General features: G+C 42.5%; 1 protein-coding gene across 7 annotated transcripts in view; it reads left to right on the forward strand.

Annotated features, from left to right (window-relative positions):
* The window catches only part of ADGRF5 (adhesion G protein-coupled receptor F5), a 104,905-nt gene that overhangs the window by 73,465 nt on the left and 10,555 nt on the right, over positions 1-20,885 (forward strand). For 5 of the 7 annotated variants that reach the window (XM_077764833.1, XM_077764829.1, XM_077764832.1 and 2 more), the window contains exons 9-17: positions 463-684; positions 1,822-2,025; positions 9,571-9,741; positions 11,580-11,699; positions 11,853-12,062; positions 14,063-14,275; positions 16,014-16,169; positions 18,011-18,219; positions 20,230-20,409. In XM_077764833.1, the coding sequence (XP_077620959.1) occupies positions 463-684; positions 1,822-2,025; positions 9,571-9,741; positions 11,580-11,699; positions 11,853-12,062; positions 14,063-14,275; positions 16,014-16,169; positions 18,011-18,219; positions 20,230-20,409 (1,685 nt within the window). The remainder of the gene's footprint in view (positions 1-462; positions 685-1,821; positions 2,026-9,570; positions 9,742-11,579; positions 11,700-11,852; positions 12,063-14,062; positions 14,276-16,013; positions 16,170-18,010; positions 18,220-20,229; positions 20,410-20,885) is intronic. The other 2 variants (XM_077764834.1, XM_077764835.1) reach the window with 1 other exon arrangement.

Consider the following 20,885-nt stretch of genomic DNA (forward strand, 5'->3'; position numbering starts at 1 on the left):
TTTTTTCCTGTTGTAATTCATCAGAGACATAGGACAGAGCTTTCAGTGGTGTGGGGTATTTGTTGTCAGCAGGAAACTGTCGATATTATTGAGTCAGTAGCAAAGAAATGTGAAGCTTAAATTAGCTGCCGTGGCTTTTTTAGAAGCAAACGAGCAATGTTCCACCAGACTATTTGAAATATTGAAAATAGCTTTGAAATTCCCATTACTACCATTGCGGGCTCTTACTACCCTTCCCATTACTACCATTGTGCAGACTCCAAAATGGAAGCCATGTCCCTCGTATCTGGCGGGTGGTAAGACCTTGGGCCTCGGACACCAGCAATATGGGCATGGAATGAGGAGGGTGTGTTGCCTCATTCTAGACAGCACCATGGACCCATGTGGTGGTGGCCCCTGGTGGATAGCATCTATTACATTCATTTGCTTCAGGATCTTAATACCATTTCTTTGGGTTTCCAGATGAAACTAAGTTCACCATTGTACCAGAAATCACTTTTGAAGGGGATACGGTAATGCTGATGTGTGAAACTGAAGTTTTGTCCTCTAACGTGTCCTGGCACCATGTTGAAAGGCACTCCGACATCCAGAACGGCAGCAGATTCTCAATTCACACCTTTGTGCTCAACAACATGACCTCGATATCACGCCTCACCATTTACAATGTCACTCAGGGGGACTCAGGTGGGCTTCCATCCAATAACCGGTGCGGGGATGGGAACAAAGAGTTCACAAAGAAACAAGCCATGGAATGTGTATATGGTGTTTCCCTCTTTGAAAAGAAGTCACCAAGTTCAACTTTTCAAAATTAAAAACGAATCCCCTAAGGGGTGCCTGGGTGGCTCAGCCGACTTCGGCTCAGGTCATGATCTCACAGTTCGTGGGTTCAAGCCCCGCATCGGGCTCTGTGCTGACAGCTCAGAGCCTGGAGCCTGCTTCAGGTTCTGACCCTCCCCTGCTCGCGCGCTCTCTCTCTCTCTCTCTCAGAAATAAATAAAAAAATTAAAAAAAAAATTTTTAAATGAATCCCCTGGCATATGAGTAAGCAAATAGAGCCTTGGAGACAAAAACAGATTTCTACATTTACCAAGGGCTTAGGAGTTGGAAATGGAGATAAAAAGCCAACTTTTGTTTTTAATTTTTAAAAAATTTTAAAGAGCTTTCTTGAGACAGAATTGACATATAATAAGCTGTACATACTCCAAGTGTACAGTTTAACAAGTCTTGGCATATGTATAGACCTGTGAAACTACACCCTCGTCAGGACCATCACACTCTATCATTCCCGGCCCAGTTTTCCTGCATTCCATTGTAATCTCTCCTTTCCCAAAAACAACAGAAGCACAAGTTTTAAACCTGACATTCTAGAATTTAATAACCCTGTCGAAACTCAGATGTGAACAGGGGGGCTTCTCTTTTTCTCTGACTGAGAAGTTGGGTTGCAGACACATGGGTCCTGTTCCATCTTTATTGATTCTGATTTTGCCACTGAGTGAAATAGAATGGCCAAATCATCCAGTCTTCTGACTCTCCTTTCTACCTCTTCCATCCCCACACACTTTTTTCTTACTAGCAAAGACTGAGATTTCTGCTGCTTCCTTAGAACATCTCTCTAGGCATTAACTTTTGGCGTGAGAAATAACCTGCACTGACCTTCTGCACTTCCTGAATGGGTCTTTAGGGTTGTTTAGAGCAAGTCTCGGATGCTTTTGAAAATGATGTTTCATGAAATACTGTCATGACACACGAGACGAGGCTATCATTCTTCTAAGGAAATACATACACGTGGCAATAAAAAATGCATTTGTATGTTCTATGCAGGTGAATATATTTGCAAGCTGACATTAGATATTTTTGAATATGAGTCCAGAAAAAAAATGGATGTTATACCCATCCGAATTTTGGCAACTGAAGAAATGAAGGTGACGTGCGATAACAATCCTGTATCTTTGAACTGCTGCAGTGAGATTAATGTTAATTGGAGCATGATAGAATGGAAGCAGGAGGGGAAAATAAACATTCCAGGTAAGAATGTTAGATGTCCTTTTGCATATACAGTTTTGCCTTTTGGCCAAGTAAAAATGGGAGATGCACCGGGTAGAAGAGGAAATGTCAGATGGCTGTTTTTTCCCAAACTTCAGACTATGAAAAAGTACTAGGCTTAATGCCAGCTCCAGCTTAGCTATTCTAGAACAACATTCCAAAAATACATGCATGTAAATGCCATGCTTGGGTTGTAGACAAGATCCTGGCAAAGAAGACCTGATAACTTCCAACCATAGGATCTCCCCCCTATAGAAAAGCTTGCCCCACCTTCCTCTCTTCTTCATCTTCAACAAAGAGCTAAGGATGAGGGCATTGGCTTTGCTTTGGAGGCTGACTTGAAATTTCTCTTTTCTGTGTCTCTTTTCCTGGTGTCTGTCCTACTCATGTCCCCACCTCTGTATTCCCATTCTTCGGTATTACCTAATTCTGTGTCTCTGGTTTTTTAATCTCTCTGTGTAGACCTGTTTGTCTCTCCATTGTTCATGTCCATTTCTGATCCCGCTTGGCTTCCTCTTATATCTGAAGTATTACTGGAAGTTCTCCACCCTCCAGTTTACACTGATGAATGATAACAATAATAACAAATTAAAAAAGCAATACTGACCCTGTTTTGTATAACAGTATATGATTAACCAATTTGGGGAATATATTATCACTTTTAATCGTATTTAACCTTGATCACACACTTGAAGCTGGCATTTTTTTGCCTCCACTTTGCAAATAAGGAAATTGAGGTCTACATTGACTAATTCAAGGTTGTCACAATAGGAAAAAAGAAAAGAAAGAAAGAAAAAGACTCACCTCAGGTCTTATTTCACAAGACCAGTGTTTGCCTTGGCAAAACTATTTTTCCCATGCCTGATGATGAGCCAATGCTGCAGTAGGCTGATCTGACAGAGTTTGTTCTGAAGCAGAAGATTGTTTTTTTATCTAGAAACTTCACATAACAAGATCCAATCCTTCCCTTAAGAAATGACAATTTTACGTGTTCCTTTCTAAACTAAAAAAACCCATTAAAGTAAAATGTGGTTTCAGAGGGGTAAGGCTCTATTTTACAAAACCTTTGCTACCAGACTGTGTTAAGTCATAAAAAAAAAATAAAATGATGATGAATTTCCATGCGCCTTTTCCTGAGCACATCTATTTGCGAAGCACATTTCACCTGTCCCATTTGTATTTTACTTTAAATACTCCCAAGAATGGGAAAGGCATCTGGTAACTGCTGAAAATGTTGACACATGATACATTTAGTCACTTCCTTGATTGTTCAGGAAGGGGAGGTGTAGGCAACCTGGAGGAACTGCCAGATGGGAAAAAGACCTTGCAAAGTTCCCTTGGTACTGACTTAATAAGCATTCAGCTCTGAGAGGTGAAGAACGTTACCCTCTGGCAGAGGAAGCAGGAAGTCTGCAGTGCAGATGCTCAGGGACCTCTCTGTGGCCACCACCTCTTCAGACATTCCTAATACCCAGTGCTGGTGAGCCGGCCCAGAACAATGGCTTTCCTGCCACGGGGCTGGCCACCTGGAGACCTGTACTGTCACTTCTCTGATGAACTTAGCCTCTGCCCTCAGCATCTTGCCTTCTCCCTCCACCCCACCATCCCTGAAGTTCCCTCTCTTTCTCCAAATTCCACGAAGTCTTTAGCACCCATTTTTCAGGGTCAGTAGGAAACATTCAAGCAAAATAATTCACTCCGAAGCATATGGAACTGAATGCATTTCCAGAAACAGATGCATTTCATTTTCAAAACACGAGGGATAAGATAGAAAGGAAGTCATCAGCATGGTAGAATTTCTAGCATTAAGAAGGCGGTCTTTTTAGAATGCAGTGGGCTTTTTGGAGTTTTTCAACTCATCAGGCAGCAGCTAATGATATAAATGGTAATGGCACAGAAGTGATAGTATCAATACTGCTACTACCGCTAGTAATAGTAGAGGTACTCACAGTTATTATTATTAGTGCAGCATCTAAGTCTGCCTGTATATAGTACTAGCTTGGCCTGCATGGAAATGGACTGACAAGCTGGGGGAAGTAATGAACAACAGACTTTGTAGTCTCATGGTAGCTCTTATTTGGTGTGATGATAAAAAATAATGGAGCCGTGGGGGGCCTCGATGGCACAGTCATGATCTCGTAGTTTGTGAGATCGAGCCCCGTGTCGGGCTCTGTGCTGACAGCTCAGAGCCTGGAGCCTGTTCTGATTCTGTGTCTCCCTCTCTCTCTGCCCCTCCCCCACTCACTCTCTGTCTCTCTCTGTCTCTCTCTCTCTCTCTCTCAAAAATAAACATTAAAAAAAATGGAGCCTTAATTCCCTCCTTGCCCACAAGAGAGAGCCATTCCCAAATGAGTTCATAAACTTCTTTGTGGCCCTACCTACCATATCCAGTGGCCCACATTCATGTGGAGTATTCAGAAAACAATTGAATTTTTGTAAGAGGGCGCCAGCTCTCTCTTGGCTGGCAGACATTAGGTGACATTAGAAGGAACAACTTCAAACTCCACAGTCCCCTTTCGTGTGTCTTTTCTTCCTGATTGCCCCACTGAAACATTTAAGCATGTATTATTTTGTGTGCTTGCATGCCATCCCGCATGGATTTTATCTTTGGTCATGTTTTGTTTTTGTTTTTGTTTTTGTTTGTTTTTGCACCCAAACAGGGCAAAAACAAGAGAGAAAGAAGGGAGGCTGGAGTCACTTCATGAAGTGCCACTAGAGGCAGGCTGGCTTCCAGGTCTGAGGCGAGACCTCCGTAGAGTGGCAATGCTCTCCATTCCTCAGCACATGGGATCACCCTGGGTGTTTATTAAAAAGACCAGCTGTCAGGGCTCAACCCTAGAACAATCATGTCAGTATCTCCGGGTTTGGGCTCCAGGCAGAGGCATATTTTCTTGAATTTTGCAGGAATTTTTGTTGGGCAGAGAGGAGTGAGGACCATGTCTTTAGTCCAGTTCCTCATTTTACACACGAGAAACTGAGGCTGTCTGTGTGCTGCTCCATGTCTCCCCAACAATAACAAGAGATGCCTTGTCTCACCAACTGCTCTTTCTCCTCTTCGGTCTTTCTCTGTGTGATCCTAATGATGCCATTTTTAAAAAATCCGATTTTTTTAAAAAAAAAATTTTAATGTTTATTTATTTTTGAGAGAAAGAGACAGAGTATGACCAGGGAAGGGGCAGAGAGAGAGGGAGACATAGAATCTGAAACAGGCTCCAGTCTCTGAGCTAGCTGTCCACACAGAGCCCGATGCCGGGCTCAAACCCACAAACCATGAGAGTATGACCTGAGCCGAAGTCGGACACTTAACCAACTGAGCCACCGATGCGCCCCAACAAATATGGTTTTAAATAGTGATTCCTCTACTTGTGGGAATGCCCAGAGAATTGAATACAAAGAAAAGAAAGAAATTGAGTCAAGTCTTCTGTTCTGGATAAATCCTTATGACCCATGCTCTCCAGGAAGACAATACCTAGTCCTGAAAAGCTGCAGTCCCCTCTCTGTCATGTGCCTTCTTAAGTCGGGTCACCTCACTGATCCCACTTTCATCTATTAAACAGTGATAATGCTACCCATTTTCACCAAACTTTTGTGAGGAGAAAAACCAAGATGATAAATGTAAATATTTAAAATGGAGTTGAATACACTGCATCTGCCCCAAGACCTGTTGTCTGATCATGATGATACCTCTAAAATCCAGGCCTCACTCTTCCGCAGTGTGGTGGGAAAACTTTGGTGGATAGCAGCTAGCCTTGAGAAGCTAAGTAATAGCATGCCGTCTCTTCTCCAGAAAACCCAGCACCAACTTATTATCTGCATTCTGTACCTTCCGAGCAGGACCCTGAAGGGCAGAGCCCAGGATAGTGGATGAAACACAATGTAAATGCTGCCAGTCAGAGGTCCTACTTGTGTTTTCTGGGTTTGCCATTTCTTTGGAGCCTTATCTCCGCTCTTTCTGTACCTATGTGTGTCAGCCTCACAGAACACGGTATCCCCCCTGCCCTCCCCATCCCCTGAATAGCAAGCAGCTGCCTCCGGGCTTTTTGTTTATGGCAGTGGTTTTCTGATTTAACTGTAGAATCTTTCTTTAAGGAAAATCTTGTAGGGTTGTGTGATGCAGGAAGTCTCAACCTCAGCACTAGTGACATTCGAGGCAGGATAATTCTTTGCTGAAGGGCGCTCTTCTGTGCATTGTAGGGTGTTTATCAGCATCCGTGGCCTCTACTTACTAGATACCAGTAGCTCCCCCAATTGTAACAATAAAAACTGTCTCTGAACAATGCCAGATGTCCCCTGAAAGCTGAAAATCACCTCTGGTTGAGAACCATATGCAGAGAAGGTCATAGTGGAGCCACTTGAGTTATGAATGGGATTAGGGGCTCAGAGTCCACGTAGCTTATGGCCCTTCCACTCCCCACCAAGCTAGCTCCTGAAGCAGGCTACTGGAACACCACAATCTCCATTCTCAAAGGAGTACTGATTCACACCTACAGCTGCCCCCAAGAACACTCGAGCCACCATTTCTGTCCTTCAAGGCCTAGAGCAAACCTCCCTACTTCCCTGAAATCCTCCTTAGTCTCCCAAAGAAACTCCCCTCCTTCAACCTCTGAAATTTATTTACTTCCCTTTTATGAAAGCTCTCTACTGTGTATATTAATTATTTGTGTACATCTCCTTATATATCCATCCTGAAATTTCCTTGACCAGCACATCAGTTTAATGGTAGAGCTGGGCCTCGAAAGATAATTAAGCTTCAACGGGAGGAAGAAGGAAGGAGAATGTTCCCAGTGTGAACACAGCCATCTAGGCATGAAGCCATAGGGCATGTTATAAGCTTAGGACATTGTGTGTTTTTTAAGAGAAAGGTATAAAATGAGATAAAAAGTATAGAGGCAGATTGATATCATACCCTGAATAAATACGCATACCATCCGAAGGAGAATCTTTCTTATTTTGTACACAATGGTAAGATTTAAAGGTTAAGAGGAGAGAAGTCAGCTGATCAGAGCTGAACTTTAGAGAAAAATAATTTTGGGGGCTGCTGGGTGGTTCAGTTGGTTAAGCATCTGACTGTCGCTCAGGTCATGATCTCACAGTTGGTGAGTTCGAGCCCCGTGTCAAGTTCTGTGCTGACAGCTGAGAGCCTGGAATCTACTTCAGATTCTGTGTCTCCCTCTCTCTCTACCCCTCCCCTACTTGTGATCTATCTCTCTCTCAAAGATAAATAAACGTTAAAATAATTTTAAAAAAGAAAAACAATTTTAAGGTAGCGTAGCCAATAGATTAAAGGGGCAAATAACTTAAAATAGAGATCCAGTTATAATTGGATGTAATTGGCAGATAACAGAAAATGGGGCCTGGGCAAGTGACCATGGTTTGGAGTATGTAAGACAGTTCTGAGATGTTTCAGAGGAATAAGCCAGAAGATTTTTACAACTGAGTGGGAGCGGAATGTGACGAAATGCAAGTAATTAAATATGGCTTTAAGACTTTTAATTCTGGGAGCCACCAATGGCAAGAGAAGAAACAGAAAATGTGAAGGTTTTGAACAGGGAGAAGAAAGGTTGATTCTTAACTGAATGTGTTGAGCTGGAGGTTACCTAAGATGTGAAATCAATGCTTGGGAATCTGTTTCTAGAGTTTCCAACAAGAATGTTTCTCTTACAGATAGAGTCAGGAACCATCCACATATAGAATCTAAAATAGGAGCCGTGGGTGTGAATGAGCTTGCCCAGTGAGACAGTGGAGAAAAGATAAGGAAAGTGTGACTATCAGAATGCCTGGGGAGAGGGAACACAGTTATTTGAAAAGAGGACAGAAGGAAAGCAGCCTGGGAAGGAGACTGAGAAGAAGAGGTGAGGAGAAAAGAAGCAGGAGAGACCTATGGAATCGAGTAAGCCAAGTCACGGAGAAGGTGGCCTGCAGAATGGGATGCTGCTTCTGGGTAGCTATTGGATATGGGAGAGAGGACATCACATTTAGTCTTAAAGGAACATCTAAGGCAGAGTTTAGGGGGAAGAAGGCAAATTGCATTGGTCTGATGGAAGTCGTCAGTGAAAGACTACAGATGGTACATGTGGACCCACCATGGTAGGAAGAGGGGAAGGAAATGCAGTGGTGGCTACAGAAGCTTTCAGATTGGGGAAGGATTGTTTTCGGAAGGAAAGGCTTGCATAGATCTGATGGTTGATGTAAAAGAACAGGAGGGAAAATTCAAGTCACAAGGGAGGGGACAAAGGACGGAATGAGGTCCTGAAAGAGTTGGAAGAAGTGGGTTTTCAAAGCACAAGTGGAGAAGTGAGCCTTAGGGCTGATGCCTGTGCCTCTGAGCTTGGAGCTAATCCAATCAAGTGGGTGAAGATGGAGATCGATTTGGAGTTCCAAACCTTTTGGGGACTGGGGGAGAAAGCTGGTTACGTATTAATCAGAGTATTTCAAACATCAGTGATCATCCCACCAAGGCCGGAAAAGATGCATTTATGTCAGAGCTGATCAGAAGGCTTATCCTTTCTTTGATTGTTGGAAGATTTGGAAGTATTTGAGGAAGCCTGATGAGGATGTGGAGGTAGGCAGGGCTGTAGGAGACGGATGGGAAGAGGGAGGGAGCCATTAACAAGAAGTAAAGATAGTGGGGTTGGGGGCGGGGATGGCAACTTGGGAACAGAAAGGAAAATTTGGAAGAGGAGGTATTTTTTTTAATGTTTATTTATAATTGAGAGAGAGAAAGAGAGAGAGAGAGAGAAAACAAGCCTGCAAGCCGGGGAGGGGCAGAAAGAGGAGACACAGAATCCGAAGCAGGCTCCGACCCATCAGCACAGAGCCCGACACAGGGCTAGAACCCACAAACCGTGAGATCATGACCTGAGCTGAAGTCAGACGCTTAACCATCTGAGCCACCCAGGTGCTTCAGGAAGAGGAGGTATTTTGAAGGGGAAACAGCTGGTAACCTGAGAAAGCATGAAGTTGCAGTTTCCACAGAAACATACAGGCTAATAAGAGGGAACACATTAAGATAAAATATTTCTCCGATGAGACAAATGTCACATGCTCCAGGTGTGTTTCTTTCTCCTTTCAATAATAATAGTCTAAATAATCTGACATCTTTTTTCCTTGCAGTTGAAATCATATCCAAACACCTTGCTCTTGCTCGCTCTCTCTCTCTCTCTCCCTCTCCCTCTCTCTCTCTCTCTCTCACTCCAGGGACCATCGATGATTCATGGTGTTTGCTAGGGACAGGCCCCAACCAGGGGCTGTTCTGAGTGATTTTGTATATTAACTCATTTGACCCGACTGCAGTCCTGGAGCATAGGTATTACTATTTGTCCCCATTTTTTATCTGGAGTAACTGAAGCACAGAGTAGTCTGGTGACTTTCTCACCACGACCCTGCTTGTAAGTGGTAACCACCGTAAGAATTCTCCTTCTCCAAAGAGAAGAAATCTGACTTAAATAATAACTCCTTGTCACTGATTTGGCCTCTTTGCTCCTAACTCGAAGAGTCACCCAGCTGTGATGGCTTATGTCACTGCAGGAAACCCTGAAACAGACATAGATTCCAGCTGCAGCAGATACACCCTCAAGGCCCATGGGATGCAGTGTCCAAGCAGGCTGGGTGGAATGAAGGTCATCTTCGTGTGTGAGTTCATCAGCGAGCATGGAGCCAGAGGCAGTAAGAACATAGAAGTGACGTTCACCTCCATGGGTAAGGACTCTTTCAATAGGATCTTTGGGTTTGCACGTCAAGCCAAAGGCTGCCAGTCCCCTGGGAATATCTGTGAGCAATAAGGCAGGGCCTTCCCTGGTAGCAGGGGTGTGTTTAGGGTAAATCACAAATGGAAGACAGAGAGGACTTCCCTGTCTACAACTTAAATTCAGGTGAAGTCTTGTTTTTACGCATATGTGGAACTTGAGAAACTTAGTGGGAGATCATGGGGGAGGGGAAGGGGTAAAAAATAGTTTCAAACACAGAGGGAGGGAGGCAAACCATAAGAGACTCTTAAATACAGAGAATAAATGGAGGATTGATGGGGAGGGACAGGGGAGAGGGGGAGATGGGGGTTGGGCATTGAGGAGGGCACTTGTTGGGATGAGCACTGGGTGTTGTACGTAAGCCATGAGTCATGGGAATCTATCCCCCAAACCAAGAGCACACTGTATACACTGCATGTTAGCTAACTTGACAACAAATTATATTTTTTTTAAAAAAACAAAGAAATTCAGATGAAGTCTTTAAAAGGAAGGAGGCTGGGGCTGCAGGGAAGGCCAAGTCCTGCATTGTGCTGATAAGGCAGAAAGTGGACTTGGAAATACAACTTCAGGCTCGGATTAGTTCTACTTAATCACTTAATCAATTTCTAATGAGGGTAGTGCCCCTAATTTCCCTCTTTCCCCTCATAATCCCATCCTCCCTCATTGAATTCCAGTAGCCTGGCTCACTGCCTGCTACTCTTCACCTGCTCTGGCATCCTTCTCTCCCACTCCACCTGTTCTAGAGAGGGGGCTGCAGAAAGCTTTAAAATTCTGATACTTTGTGGTTATTTTATATTTGTCATGAGTGGTTTTTAGCCTTTTGACTGAGTTAGGCTTCTTAAAAGTGTCATTTCTCCTCCCCATCTAATAAAACATGACAACTTCACCCCTATCTGCAAAAACGGGGCGGTCAGACTTATTTTTCCACCATCTTACCAAACAAAACCCAAACTACTTGGATAAATCATCAGACCCCCTTAAACAATTCGGGGAAAGGGCTCCTATGAACAATACTTATTAGTCTTATTCACAATTCCTGCTTTTATGACTTAGCATAAGATCTTGTTACAAAGATCAAGGCTATGTTTATCTGAAAACATTACTCCACCGATGAGTTCGGGGATCTTTTGAGCAATAATCTGCAATTGTCTATAGTGGGAGCCGTTATATGCTTCTAGTTTTGACTCCGAGTTGTATTGATTATGCGGGGTTCGGGCTGTCTTAGAAACATGGTTAGACTTCATGGAGAACCACTGGACTGGTAGTTTGGACCTCACCTGAGAATCAAGAGGAACACATTCATGGTTCCATGAGCCTCTACCTTTCCACTCTCAGAAGCCGCCAAACAGTAGAAAGGCATCTCTACCCGAGATCTCTACAGCCAGTAAGGGCAGTGGGAGGGACACAGCAGTCCATGCTTTTGGAACTTGAGGCCTGTATCTGAACGTCAGGATCCCAGCTTCTAAAGGGCACAATGGGAAGTCCAGATTTCCTTTGATTGCGGCCAAGAGTAAGATTTTACACTGATTGGAAAGGCAGTCTGGCATCAGTGGGCTCAAGGCATGAAGCTGTTCACCTAGAGAAGATCAAAGTGAATGGCATTTTGAAATGTCAATGACACGCTCGAAGAGGCGTGGAAAGAGGGAAGCAGGGGCAAACACAGCCGGATGTTCATGTAAGCTCTTACATTTGTAAGGGTCTGGTTAACATTTTTGTTGAGTAATTCCTCATGAACACATGGGTTAAGTCAACACTCTTAAGTTTGCAACCTTTTGCCCTGCTGATCATCAGGAGATAATTCCAGCCACAATGGGGAAGTGCACGAGCTCCTAAGTCATGTGATGGAAATGAGTACAGTTCAGAGCACCACCCGGAACAGCATAGAAACCAGTAGAGCCCAGGAGCAGCAAGGTACCAGTCCCACATTGATATGAGCAGAGTGAGGGCGGCCCGCGCTTTCGGTCTCTGTCTGTAATTTCACTCCTATGTCGATGTCACCAGAAAGACTAAACATTGTGCCTGTTGTTGGTTTTTCTTTTGTCTGTTTTGTTTGCATTCTTTCAGCCAACCTAACAATAACCCCGGACCCAATTTCTGTTTCTGAGGGACAAAACTTTTCCATAAAGTGCATCAGCGATGTGAGTAACTATGATGAGGTATACTGGAACACTTCTGCTGGGATTAAAATATACCCAAAGTTTTATACCACGAGGAGGCGCGCTGATGGAGCAGAGTCAGTGCTCACAGTGAAGACCGTGACCCGGGAGTGGAATGGTGAGTGAAAACTACAGACCCTACTCTGCTGCCAGAAACACCCAATGAGAGGGACCATTCCTGGAGGGCCTGTCCTGTCCTGGGACGTGCCTGATGTCATCACATTTCATGCAAGAGCCTTTTAGGGCAAGACGTCACTATCTGCATGTTACAGATGTGGAAACTGAGGCTCAAAGAGATTAACAAATACACCTAGGCTTCTACATGTTAAGTTGCAGAGCCAAGATTGGAATTCATGTCCGATTCAAGAGCCTGTGCTCTTGCTATGAAGTTAAGAGGATTGCTTTTAAAAGTAGTTTCACCAGACTTTTAGGAGTTTTTCACCCAATCATGATGTATTAAAAAAAAAAAAAAAAAAACTAGGTAAAGGATTTATATGCCTAGCTCCAAAGAAAAGAACATTTTTATTTCTTATTTATTGCTGCACCTTATACATGTTGGAAAGAAACACAAATATTTGGAGGAGAAAAAGAATTTGATAGAATGACTGTAATAATAGCTGATTAATGAGTCCTTAGTATGTGACAGGCACGGTGCTATGTATGTCAGTGGATTCGTTCAATTAAAACAATAAACCTAGATGCTAGTGATATTAGTGTCCCCATTTTACAGATGAAGGAACTGAGGCCCAGTGAGGGTAAGTAAAATACCCGAGGTTATACATCTGGTAAATGGCAGAGCCAGGGTGAAACTGAGACTGTCTGGCTCCAGTGGCCACCTCTTGGCCACTCTACTCTGAAGCCTTTCATTAACTATAAAGCTAATCAGTCCAGGTCCTCCAAGTCCCAGGCCATCTTTATTTGTCCATATAAGGCCTGGGCAACATTGTAGAAATAGCTAGTCATTGTTTGGCTGGCCTTGGTCATATATGGTCAGGAAATGGGAGTATTTTTCTCCCACGCTGGACTTATATCCACTCTGTCCAATTGCTCTTTCCTACTGAGGAGCCATAACTGAGAAGAAGCTATAACTATAGCCTATTTAACAGTCCTATACTCAGGTACTAAAAAAAAAAATCTATTGTCATCTACACTGAGCACACTTTTATTTCATACTGAATTTAAGTTTCCCTTCCTCCCAACAGAGATTAAAAGGGATTTGTTCTCTGTCTTTCTTCTGTTTTCGCTTTGGCTGGTTGCTGCTCTGGCTGCCCCAGAGTTGGGGGCAAAGAGGGGGAGTGTAAGGAAAATCAAAGGGTCTGACTGAACTGTAGGTGCTGTTATAATCTTACTACACTGGCGCCATGGCACCTGTTCAGGTGGTGGTTCATCCTCTGATGGGCCCTACCATGAAGTCCACTGGGAGAAGATGTTCTTCAGGAGCTCGACCCAAGTACTGCACCCAGTCCACTCTGCCTCACCAAGCACTGGCCACAGGCTACTCCCTCCGTAGCCTCCCCTCTGTAGTCTGACAAAGCCAGCCAGTCTCGCATCATTAGACTTTTCTAGATAGGAGTCAGACATTGTACATCTAACTCCAGAGTCTGCAGATGCAGATCTCTCAAGAACACCCCACCTTCCCCTTCCACACTCTTTGGTGGTGTCACAGCGCCCTGAAACCTGAGGAAGCTACTCACTCAGAGATGGGGGGAGGGGACATCCCAACACTTCAGCGCTCCTTCGGTCTAACTCCCCTCAAAGAACACGCCGCCTCAGCACACGCCAAAATTCCCATATTTCCTCCCTGGGTTAGGACAAGAACCTTGGGAATAGGTATTGGGAATGAACCTGCTTTGAAATGTAATTCCACAACCATAACTGTGTAACTTTGGATAAGCCACTTAACTTAAAATTTTATGTAGGTAATTGGTTGGTCTTTCAAATACATAGAGAACCCAGGAGGAGAAGTGATCAATAATTTCCTTGTCCAATGTCCAGGAGGGTATGATGTTCCCTTGCCTACGCCTGACAGGGAAATTTAATCCGTTCTTAACCTTCCCAGCAAAAGCTATTTTGGAGCAGTGATCACTCTCTGTCTCATTTTTGTTTCCTTCTACTCAGGAACTTATCATTGCATATTTAGATATAAGAATTCATACAGTGTTGCAACGAAAGATGTGATTGTTTACCCGCTGCCTCTAGAGCCAAACATCATGGTTGATCCCTTGGAAGCTACAATCCCATGCAAAGGTTCCCATCTCTTCAAGTGTTGCATTGAGGAGGATGAAGACTACAAAGTAACTTTCCAAATGGATTCCCTATCCGTTCTTGCAGGTAAGACAGTAATTGCTGCGTTGTGAGGCATATCTCATTCATGTGGAGTCCCGAACACCTCATCTTAAAATAGAGGTGAAAAGATATGAAGATTGCATTAGGGACAGAATGTAACAGAGTGGACCCCATGAAACTTTGTTACCTTCCGTTTTGCTATGTGACCCATGGCTTGTTGGTTTGTGGCAAAGTCTTGAGGGTCTATGAGAGTGAGTGAAGCCCTTTGGTTTTAGTGGGAGCTGTTGAAGACAGGGTTAGGATACTTTCACAGGCCTTCTACTTACTCGATATATCAGACTAGGTATTCTGGTAGTTCATCCCCCCATGCTATGAATCAGCATGTTATAAAAGTACCACAAAAATCCTTTTAAAAATGCAGTTGAGCATTCAAGAAAGCAAAAGGCCAAGAGCATAAAGAAAAATAAATAGAAATGTTTTAGTACTGCTAGGCCTTCTCTGAAGGCATCTGCCAGTCAGAAACCCAGCACCTTGGGTTTTAAGGCTCTGAAGGGTTTGAAGGAAAAGGTCTTGCTCTCTTTGCAGTAACTTAAGGCACCCTACATCACCAGCACAATGTCAGAACCCTCAAAGGGTGAGATGCTCACTCAGTAAGAGGATAAACAGAAAAACAAAACTTGTCTGCCAATGTTAAGAGTTTGGCCTCATCTCTGGGTGGGCAAAAATATCCCCTGAGAATTATAACTGTCCTTCCCCCACTCAGATTTGGGGGTTTGAATTTATACTAATTATAGGGTCCAGGAACTCCACACCGAAGAGTAACTTACTTAAAATAGTCCACTAGTAGCACCCAATGGTACCTGGCAAAAAAATTCAAATCCCCTAAGGTAGAATGTACCCTTAATTCATGGACCTCAGGATTCCTACAGATTAAGGTCAACCAAATATGAGCTCACAACCCGAAATCTCAAAACACAAACACCTTCTTGAAGGATTTACAAGCTCATTCATTCTTTGAACAATTATTCATGGGGACAAGCCTAATGCAAAACACTATAGTAGTCGATGAAAAGAAGATAAAAGAAGGTGGGGCACATATACCAATATCTAGCTGGAAATGTTCATGTCGTAAAAGACAATGGATATAACATTAAGTTTCCAAAATGAGCAATTCAGGTCAAAAGAACACTGGAAGTTCAAAAAACAAGACCCAATAAAGATGAGAATTTAGAGAGGGCTGTATGGTATAGAATCAATCTGGATACTGAAGTATGTAAACATTTCAACATTCTATGTTTAACATGCCATGCGTGCATTCAAGGCTCTCTATGTGCCAAATACTGAGTTAGGCATTGGGAGCTGCAATGATACATGAGACCGGATACCTTCTCTCCAAGACTTTATGGTCTCATGGAGGAGACAGGTCCATAAAGAAGTGAGTCTAAACCAATGTGGTGAAGGTAGGACAGAATGAATGCACAGGCGTGCTGGGATTTGGACCGGCGGAAGGAGGAGAGAGGAGCTGAAAGACCTTCTGATTGTCCAAACTGTATGGGCACAGATTCAGAATCATGAATGGTGGAGGTAAAGGTTAGGTGAGCACAGTGTAAATGTGGGCTGACTTACTTCTAGGCTAGAGGCATTTTTAAAACCATATCAAAAATGAATATGGCACATTCCTTGGAAAAATTTGGACACATTTATCTGTATTGGATTATCTGAAAAATAATGTGTGCTTTGAATACTCACCTTTGACTTAATTCTTTCAATGATTCTATCTCAGAAAAAGAAGTCAATGGAAAGCAAGTGTGCTACAAATATAATTTCATGGCGAGCTCAGTTTCCTGGTGTCCAAAAAAGCATGACCTATTTTGTCACTTTACCAATGCTGCGAATAATTCAGTCCAGAGCCCTTCTATGAAGCTTAACCTGGTTCGTGGTAAGAGCATTTAAATTATTTTAAAATATTATAGTCACGAACAAGCTATTCATTTAGTCATTGATTCCTTCATTTATCCATTCAATAAATATGTATTAAACACCTTCATGTGGTGGGCCTTGGGCTGAGGGTGGGAGATTTGAAGAGAACTAAGCCATGTTGACTGGCCGCAGGCATGGAGGAAAGATGAATGTGATAAAAAAAAAAAATGTTATTACATCTAATGCAGTAAGAGCTGAACTAGAGATGCTGTGGGCAGTCAGAAGAGGCTTTCAGGTTTAACTCTGCTAATGATGGTGGGGAGGAAACAATCAAGAAAACCTTGTGGATGAAGCCCTATTTCAGTGGAGGCTGGGAAGCTAAGCCCTGTACAGTGCACAGTATCTTTGTGCGGCTGAGCCCTCTTTTAACTTTCAGCAAAGGAAGGGTGTCCCTATTAAGCAAGGCTACATGAAAAGAATCAGTCTACAAAATAGGCAACTGTCTTTCCCATCCTTTGTTATCATTGGGTCAACGTCATCCCCCATGAATTTTCAAAGTAGGAGGTCATGGTTTGTGGCCATTTCTGTAACAGCCTATGACCAAGAGCTCTCCTCAGGAGCAGCAGAGAGGCAAGGGAATAAAGGACGGTCCTGGGCTTCCACAAGAAGCAATCTCCTCCCCCAGAACCTTCTCTATAATAGCACCTCTGATATCCAAAGGATTCGTGGCTCTATCGCCAATCATGTTTGAGTTTATTTAGTGATTTGTGGTGATTTTCACGTGTATTGGTAATGGAGACCTGGACATCATAGTAGGAGTTTAGAGTTCCCCATCTGTCTGAGTCACTGTCCCCCAACTCTACTAAGCACACCTCTTCTTGGTGGTGGGGGGAGCAGCCAAGACCATGTCTTCATTTTCCACCATGCCACCATCTTCACCCAGGCATTGATACATTTTATTCACTTATCTTTGTTCTTCTCTTCTTTCCTCATACCAGGTTTGAGTCCACTTCCTTGTCCTAGTAGAAACCACTTAGTATTTCAAGATTTTATACAATGACAGAACTTAATGCTAAATTTGTAAGTTGGTGGCAAAGGGGTCTGCTCATCAGAGAATCAAGGTCCCCTAGAGATAGAGATTCTTCAACAAATGTCATTTCCCCATTCAAGTCTGGTCTTGAGTAGATGTGAAATGGAGTCACCTCTAAGGGAAGCCAGAAGGAACAAACGTTTACAAATATTGCTTAGAATATTCACGTCATGGGTACCTGGAATTCCCACCATTAATTACATACTTGAATGAAGGCAGCGCCTCTCAACCCTGACTGCACACTGAAATTACCAGGGAAAGTTAAAAAACTGCGAATGTCTAAATCTCAGCCCAAGGGGTTCCTATACTTGAGTAGGAGTGAGACTGGACACTGGTATTGTCCAAGCTCCCCAGGTGATTCTAACATGCCAGAGTTGAGAATCCTTTGGATTAAGGCACTATATTCCCAGGGATTCCTAGTAACTTATCTCTTATCTGGATGAGCACACATTAAGCTCTTTTCCATGGCTTAGATTTTACAGGCAGCAGAAAGAAGATTCCTGGGGATTGGAGGTGGGGGTGAGGCATAGAGGAAATAAATTCTGTTAGGAAAACGAGTGCAGATGAAAGTCAGATTTGTGCTGAAAGCACTGAGAGAGATTTTGAAAAGTCAGGTGCGAAATAAAGAAGCGGGTATCTCTGAAAAGGTTATTGAAAGCAAAGAGAAAAATGAATTCAAACATCAGTAGTCTACCTAGGCCTGACCCTATTTTGACTATCTTTTCTCCTCCTTTCAAATAGTCCCTTTTATTTCCGTGTTTCTAATGCAGGAGAGAACATCATGTGCCAAGATCCCATAATAGGTGTTGGGGAGCCTGGGAAAGTCATCCAGAAACTGTGCCAGTTCTCAAATGTTCCCAGCAGCCCTGGAGGGCCCACTGGCGGGATCGTGACGTACAAATGTGTAGGCTCCCAGTGGAAAGTGAAGAAGAATGGCTGCATCTCTGCCCCAATAAATAATTTGCTCCAGCTGGCCAAGGTGATCCTTAAATCTTTGACTCTGAGAGCTCTTGTTGGGGAGATCTTTCTAGCTTATCATATTTCTTAGCAAATGGGCCTTGGGCTGGTTTGTGTTGCTCCCAAAGCTACTTTTATTTGTTTATTTCCAAAGAAGATGCAAACCGAAAAATGCTTTACATTTTTCTTACATACAAATATGGAGATAACAAAACACATATTCTGCTCTAGGACCAGCTGCATACCTTGACTTCTCGGTACCTTGTTTCTGTTACCTCCAAGGTGCAGGTAGAATTATCCTCTCTTACCATTCTCCTTTGAATAATCTTGTTATCAAGCAAGTAACTCTAATCTTTTCAGAAAGAGGAGAAACATAAAAAATAAGGTTCATTGGTGCAAAAAATATATATACTTGGGCTTTATGCTTTTACAGGTCTGAGATTTCCTCAGTCTTTAGAGATAACCCTATAGTAATGGAAGATGGAACTAGCCTGCCTCTCTTACCTAGAAGAGGTTATTGCCATGGAAAAATTCCTTTCTTTTCATCAAAATAAATGTTACTTCATACTGAAGTTGCTGAGAGTAGAGACTCCTAAAATGCTGTGAATTACAATAAATAAGTATTGATGAGACAACTAGTGGAGTTATACTTAGTGGTTATAATTAATGACACCATTAGCCAACTGATTCCAAATGCTCTCCACCCTTGGAAGAAGAATTAAAGAAAAGGGGTAATATTGGTTTGTGTCTCACTCATCTGATTATCTTACTGTCTCTTCTCTTGTCTTACACTAAATTCATTAAAATACCTACTAGGTGCAAAGCATTATTGTAGGTGCTATCAGGGTAAAGAAACCAAATCAGAATTTGGTCTCTGATTTGCTAGAGATCATAATCCAGTTGGGTCATTATATATACATTAATTTTGCTTAGGATAATCAGGAAAGGTCTGCTGGAAAAACTTGGCATCTGAGTTGGGCCCTGATGAAGGATACATCAGTGATATCAATTTTCTGACTCAAGAAAGATGGAAATATTATAATTTGAACTCCTTGTTGGGCCCTGGTCCCAATTCTAGATACCTAGATACATTTTCAGTGGAAAAGGGGCATGTTGGTCTATCATGCTCCATTTGCTTTATACATTCAATATATATTTATTGAATACCTACTCTGTGCCAATTTACATGGCTTATACTATGGGAGGCATTATAGGATATCAGAAGGAATAGAACACATTTGATATTATTAAGGAGCTTATAATTTAATTGGAGAGATATTGAAATTAAAACACACGATGACATCAGTAGAAATGTCACATGTGTAAAGTAAGTTAAATAACAAACACTTATGCATTCAGAGGAAGAAACTCCCCTAGGTTGGAATACTCATCAAAGTTCTTTATGGAGGAGATCAAATTTGAATTCTTCAATCATAAGTAGTTTAATTAACTACATAATTATAATACACGTAGTTAGATAATTAGAAAACAAAAGTGTGATCATTATAGATAGGGTGACCATATAATTTATCATCCAAACCAGGACACATTTTGAAAATAAAAGAGGGCACAGGTAACCATTACACTGAGACAGCAGATATAAAGCAGAACTGTCCCTGGAAAATTGGGATGGACAGTCACCCCTGAAATTGGTCAGCACGGTAAGTGATGAAAAAAAGCAGAGTGGCAAAGTGGCTTCCATCCAGACCACTAAGTGACGAGTTACTCAACTTTAAACTAGTTCTCTAGCAATCACACGTAGTCTCCTTTTTTAAAGAAACTAGTCATCAGATTAACATGCATTTTACTGCTTCCCTTCTATGTGTGAGGTCTTATGTAATATTCCAGTCTGAATAGCACACAGATTAAATTAAGAGATAAATAAGTTATCTTATAGGATATACTTCTAAGAATGGAGAAAAAAGGGAACCACGGATGTAAGAGATTTTCATCATGGATAGATCAGCAGGATTTGATGACCGGACCAACTGGCAAGTTTTTTGTTTGTTTGTGTTGGCTTTTGTTTTACTAGGCTTTGATCAAGAGCCCTTATCAGGACAAGAAGCTCCCGACATACCTAAAGGATCTTTCTATTAGCACAGGCAAGGTGAAACACGAAGTCAGCTCATTTCCTGGGAGCCTGGGAGCCATCATTAATATCCTTGATTTGCTCTCAACGGTTCCAACCCAAGTGAATTCAGAAATGATGACGGTGAGTTTGTTTAGGGCCTTACAGGAGCTTTGGGTCTCATCTTTTCACCCCTTGGGACTTGTAGTCAAGAAACACACTCCCCCCTCCCCCATTGCAGCCCCTTTTTTGTCTTCTCCAGAGCAATACTCTGTGCTTTAGGGTCAGGTAGCACGCTTTGTCAGCTATGGCTGTTAGGGTCACAGGGAGTGTTTCTAGTATTCATTTTGGCTCTTAAAAGATTTCTTTAGTGAATCTCCATCTTAGTTTCTTCATTAAAATAGAATGAATTCTTATCTGCTTCCTAATTAAAGGTTTTCAGGCTAGGTACGAGGCGGGATTTTCAATGGTCTAGCCCTAAACATGAACTTTGAAGCAATCAAGGTTCTGAGAGGAAAGGAAATTCACCCAGGACTCAAGTGAAGAGTTCAAATGAAGAGACTTTAATGAAAAAAATACTTACAGAGGTAAAGCCGGGGAAACAAAAAGAAAAGAATAGA

Source organism: Crocuta crocuta, unplaced genomic scaffold (genome assembly GCF_008692635.1).
Source record: "Crocuta crocuta isolate KB4526 unplaced genomic scaffold, BGI_CrCroc_1.0 scaffold44, whole genome shotgun sequence".
Classification (NCBI taxonomy): Eukaryota; Metazoa; Chordata; class Mammalia; order Carnivora; family Hyaenidae; genus Crocuta; species Crocuta crocuta.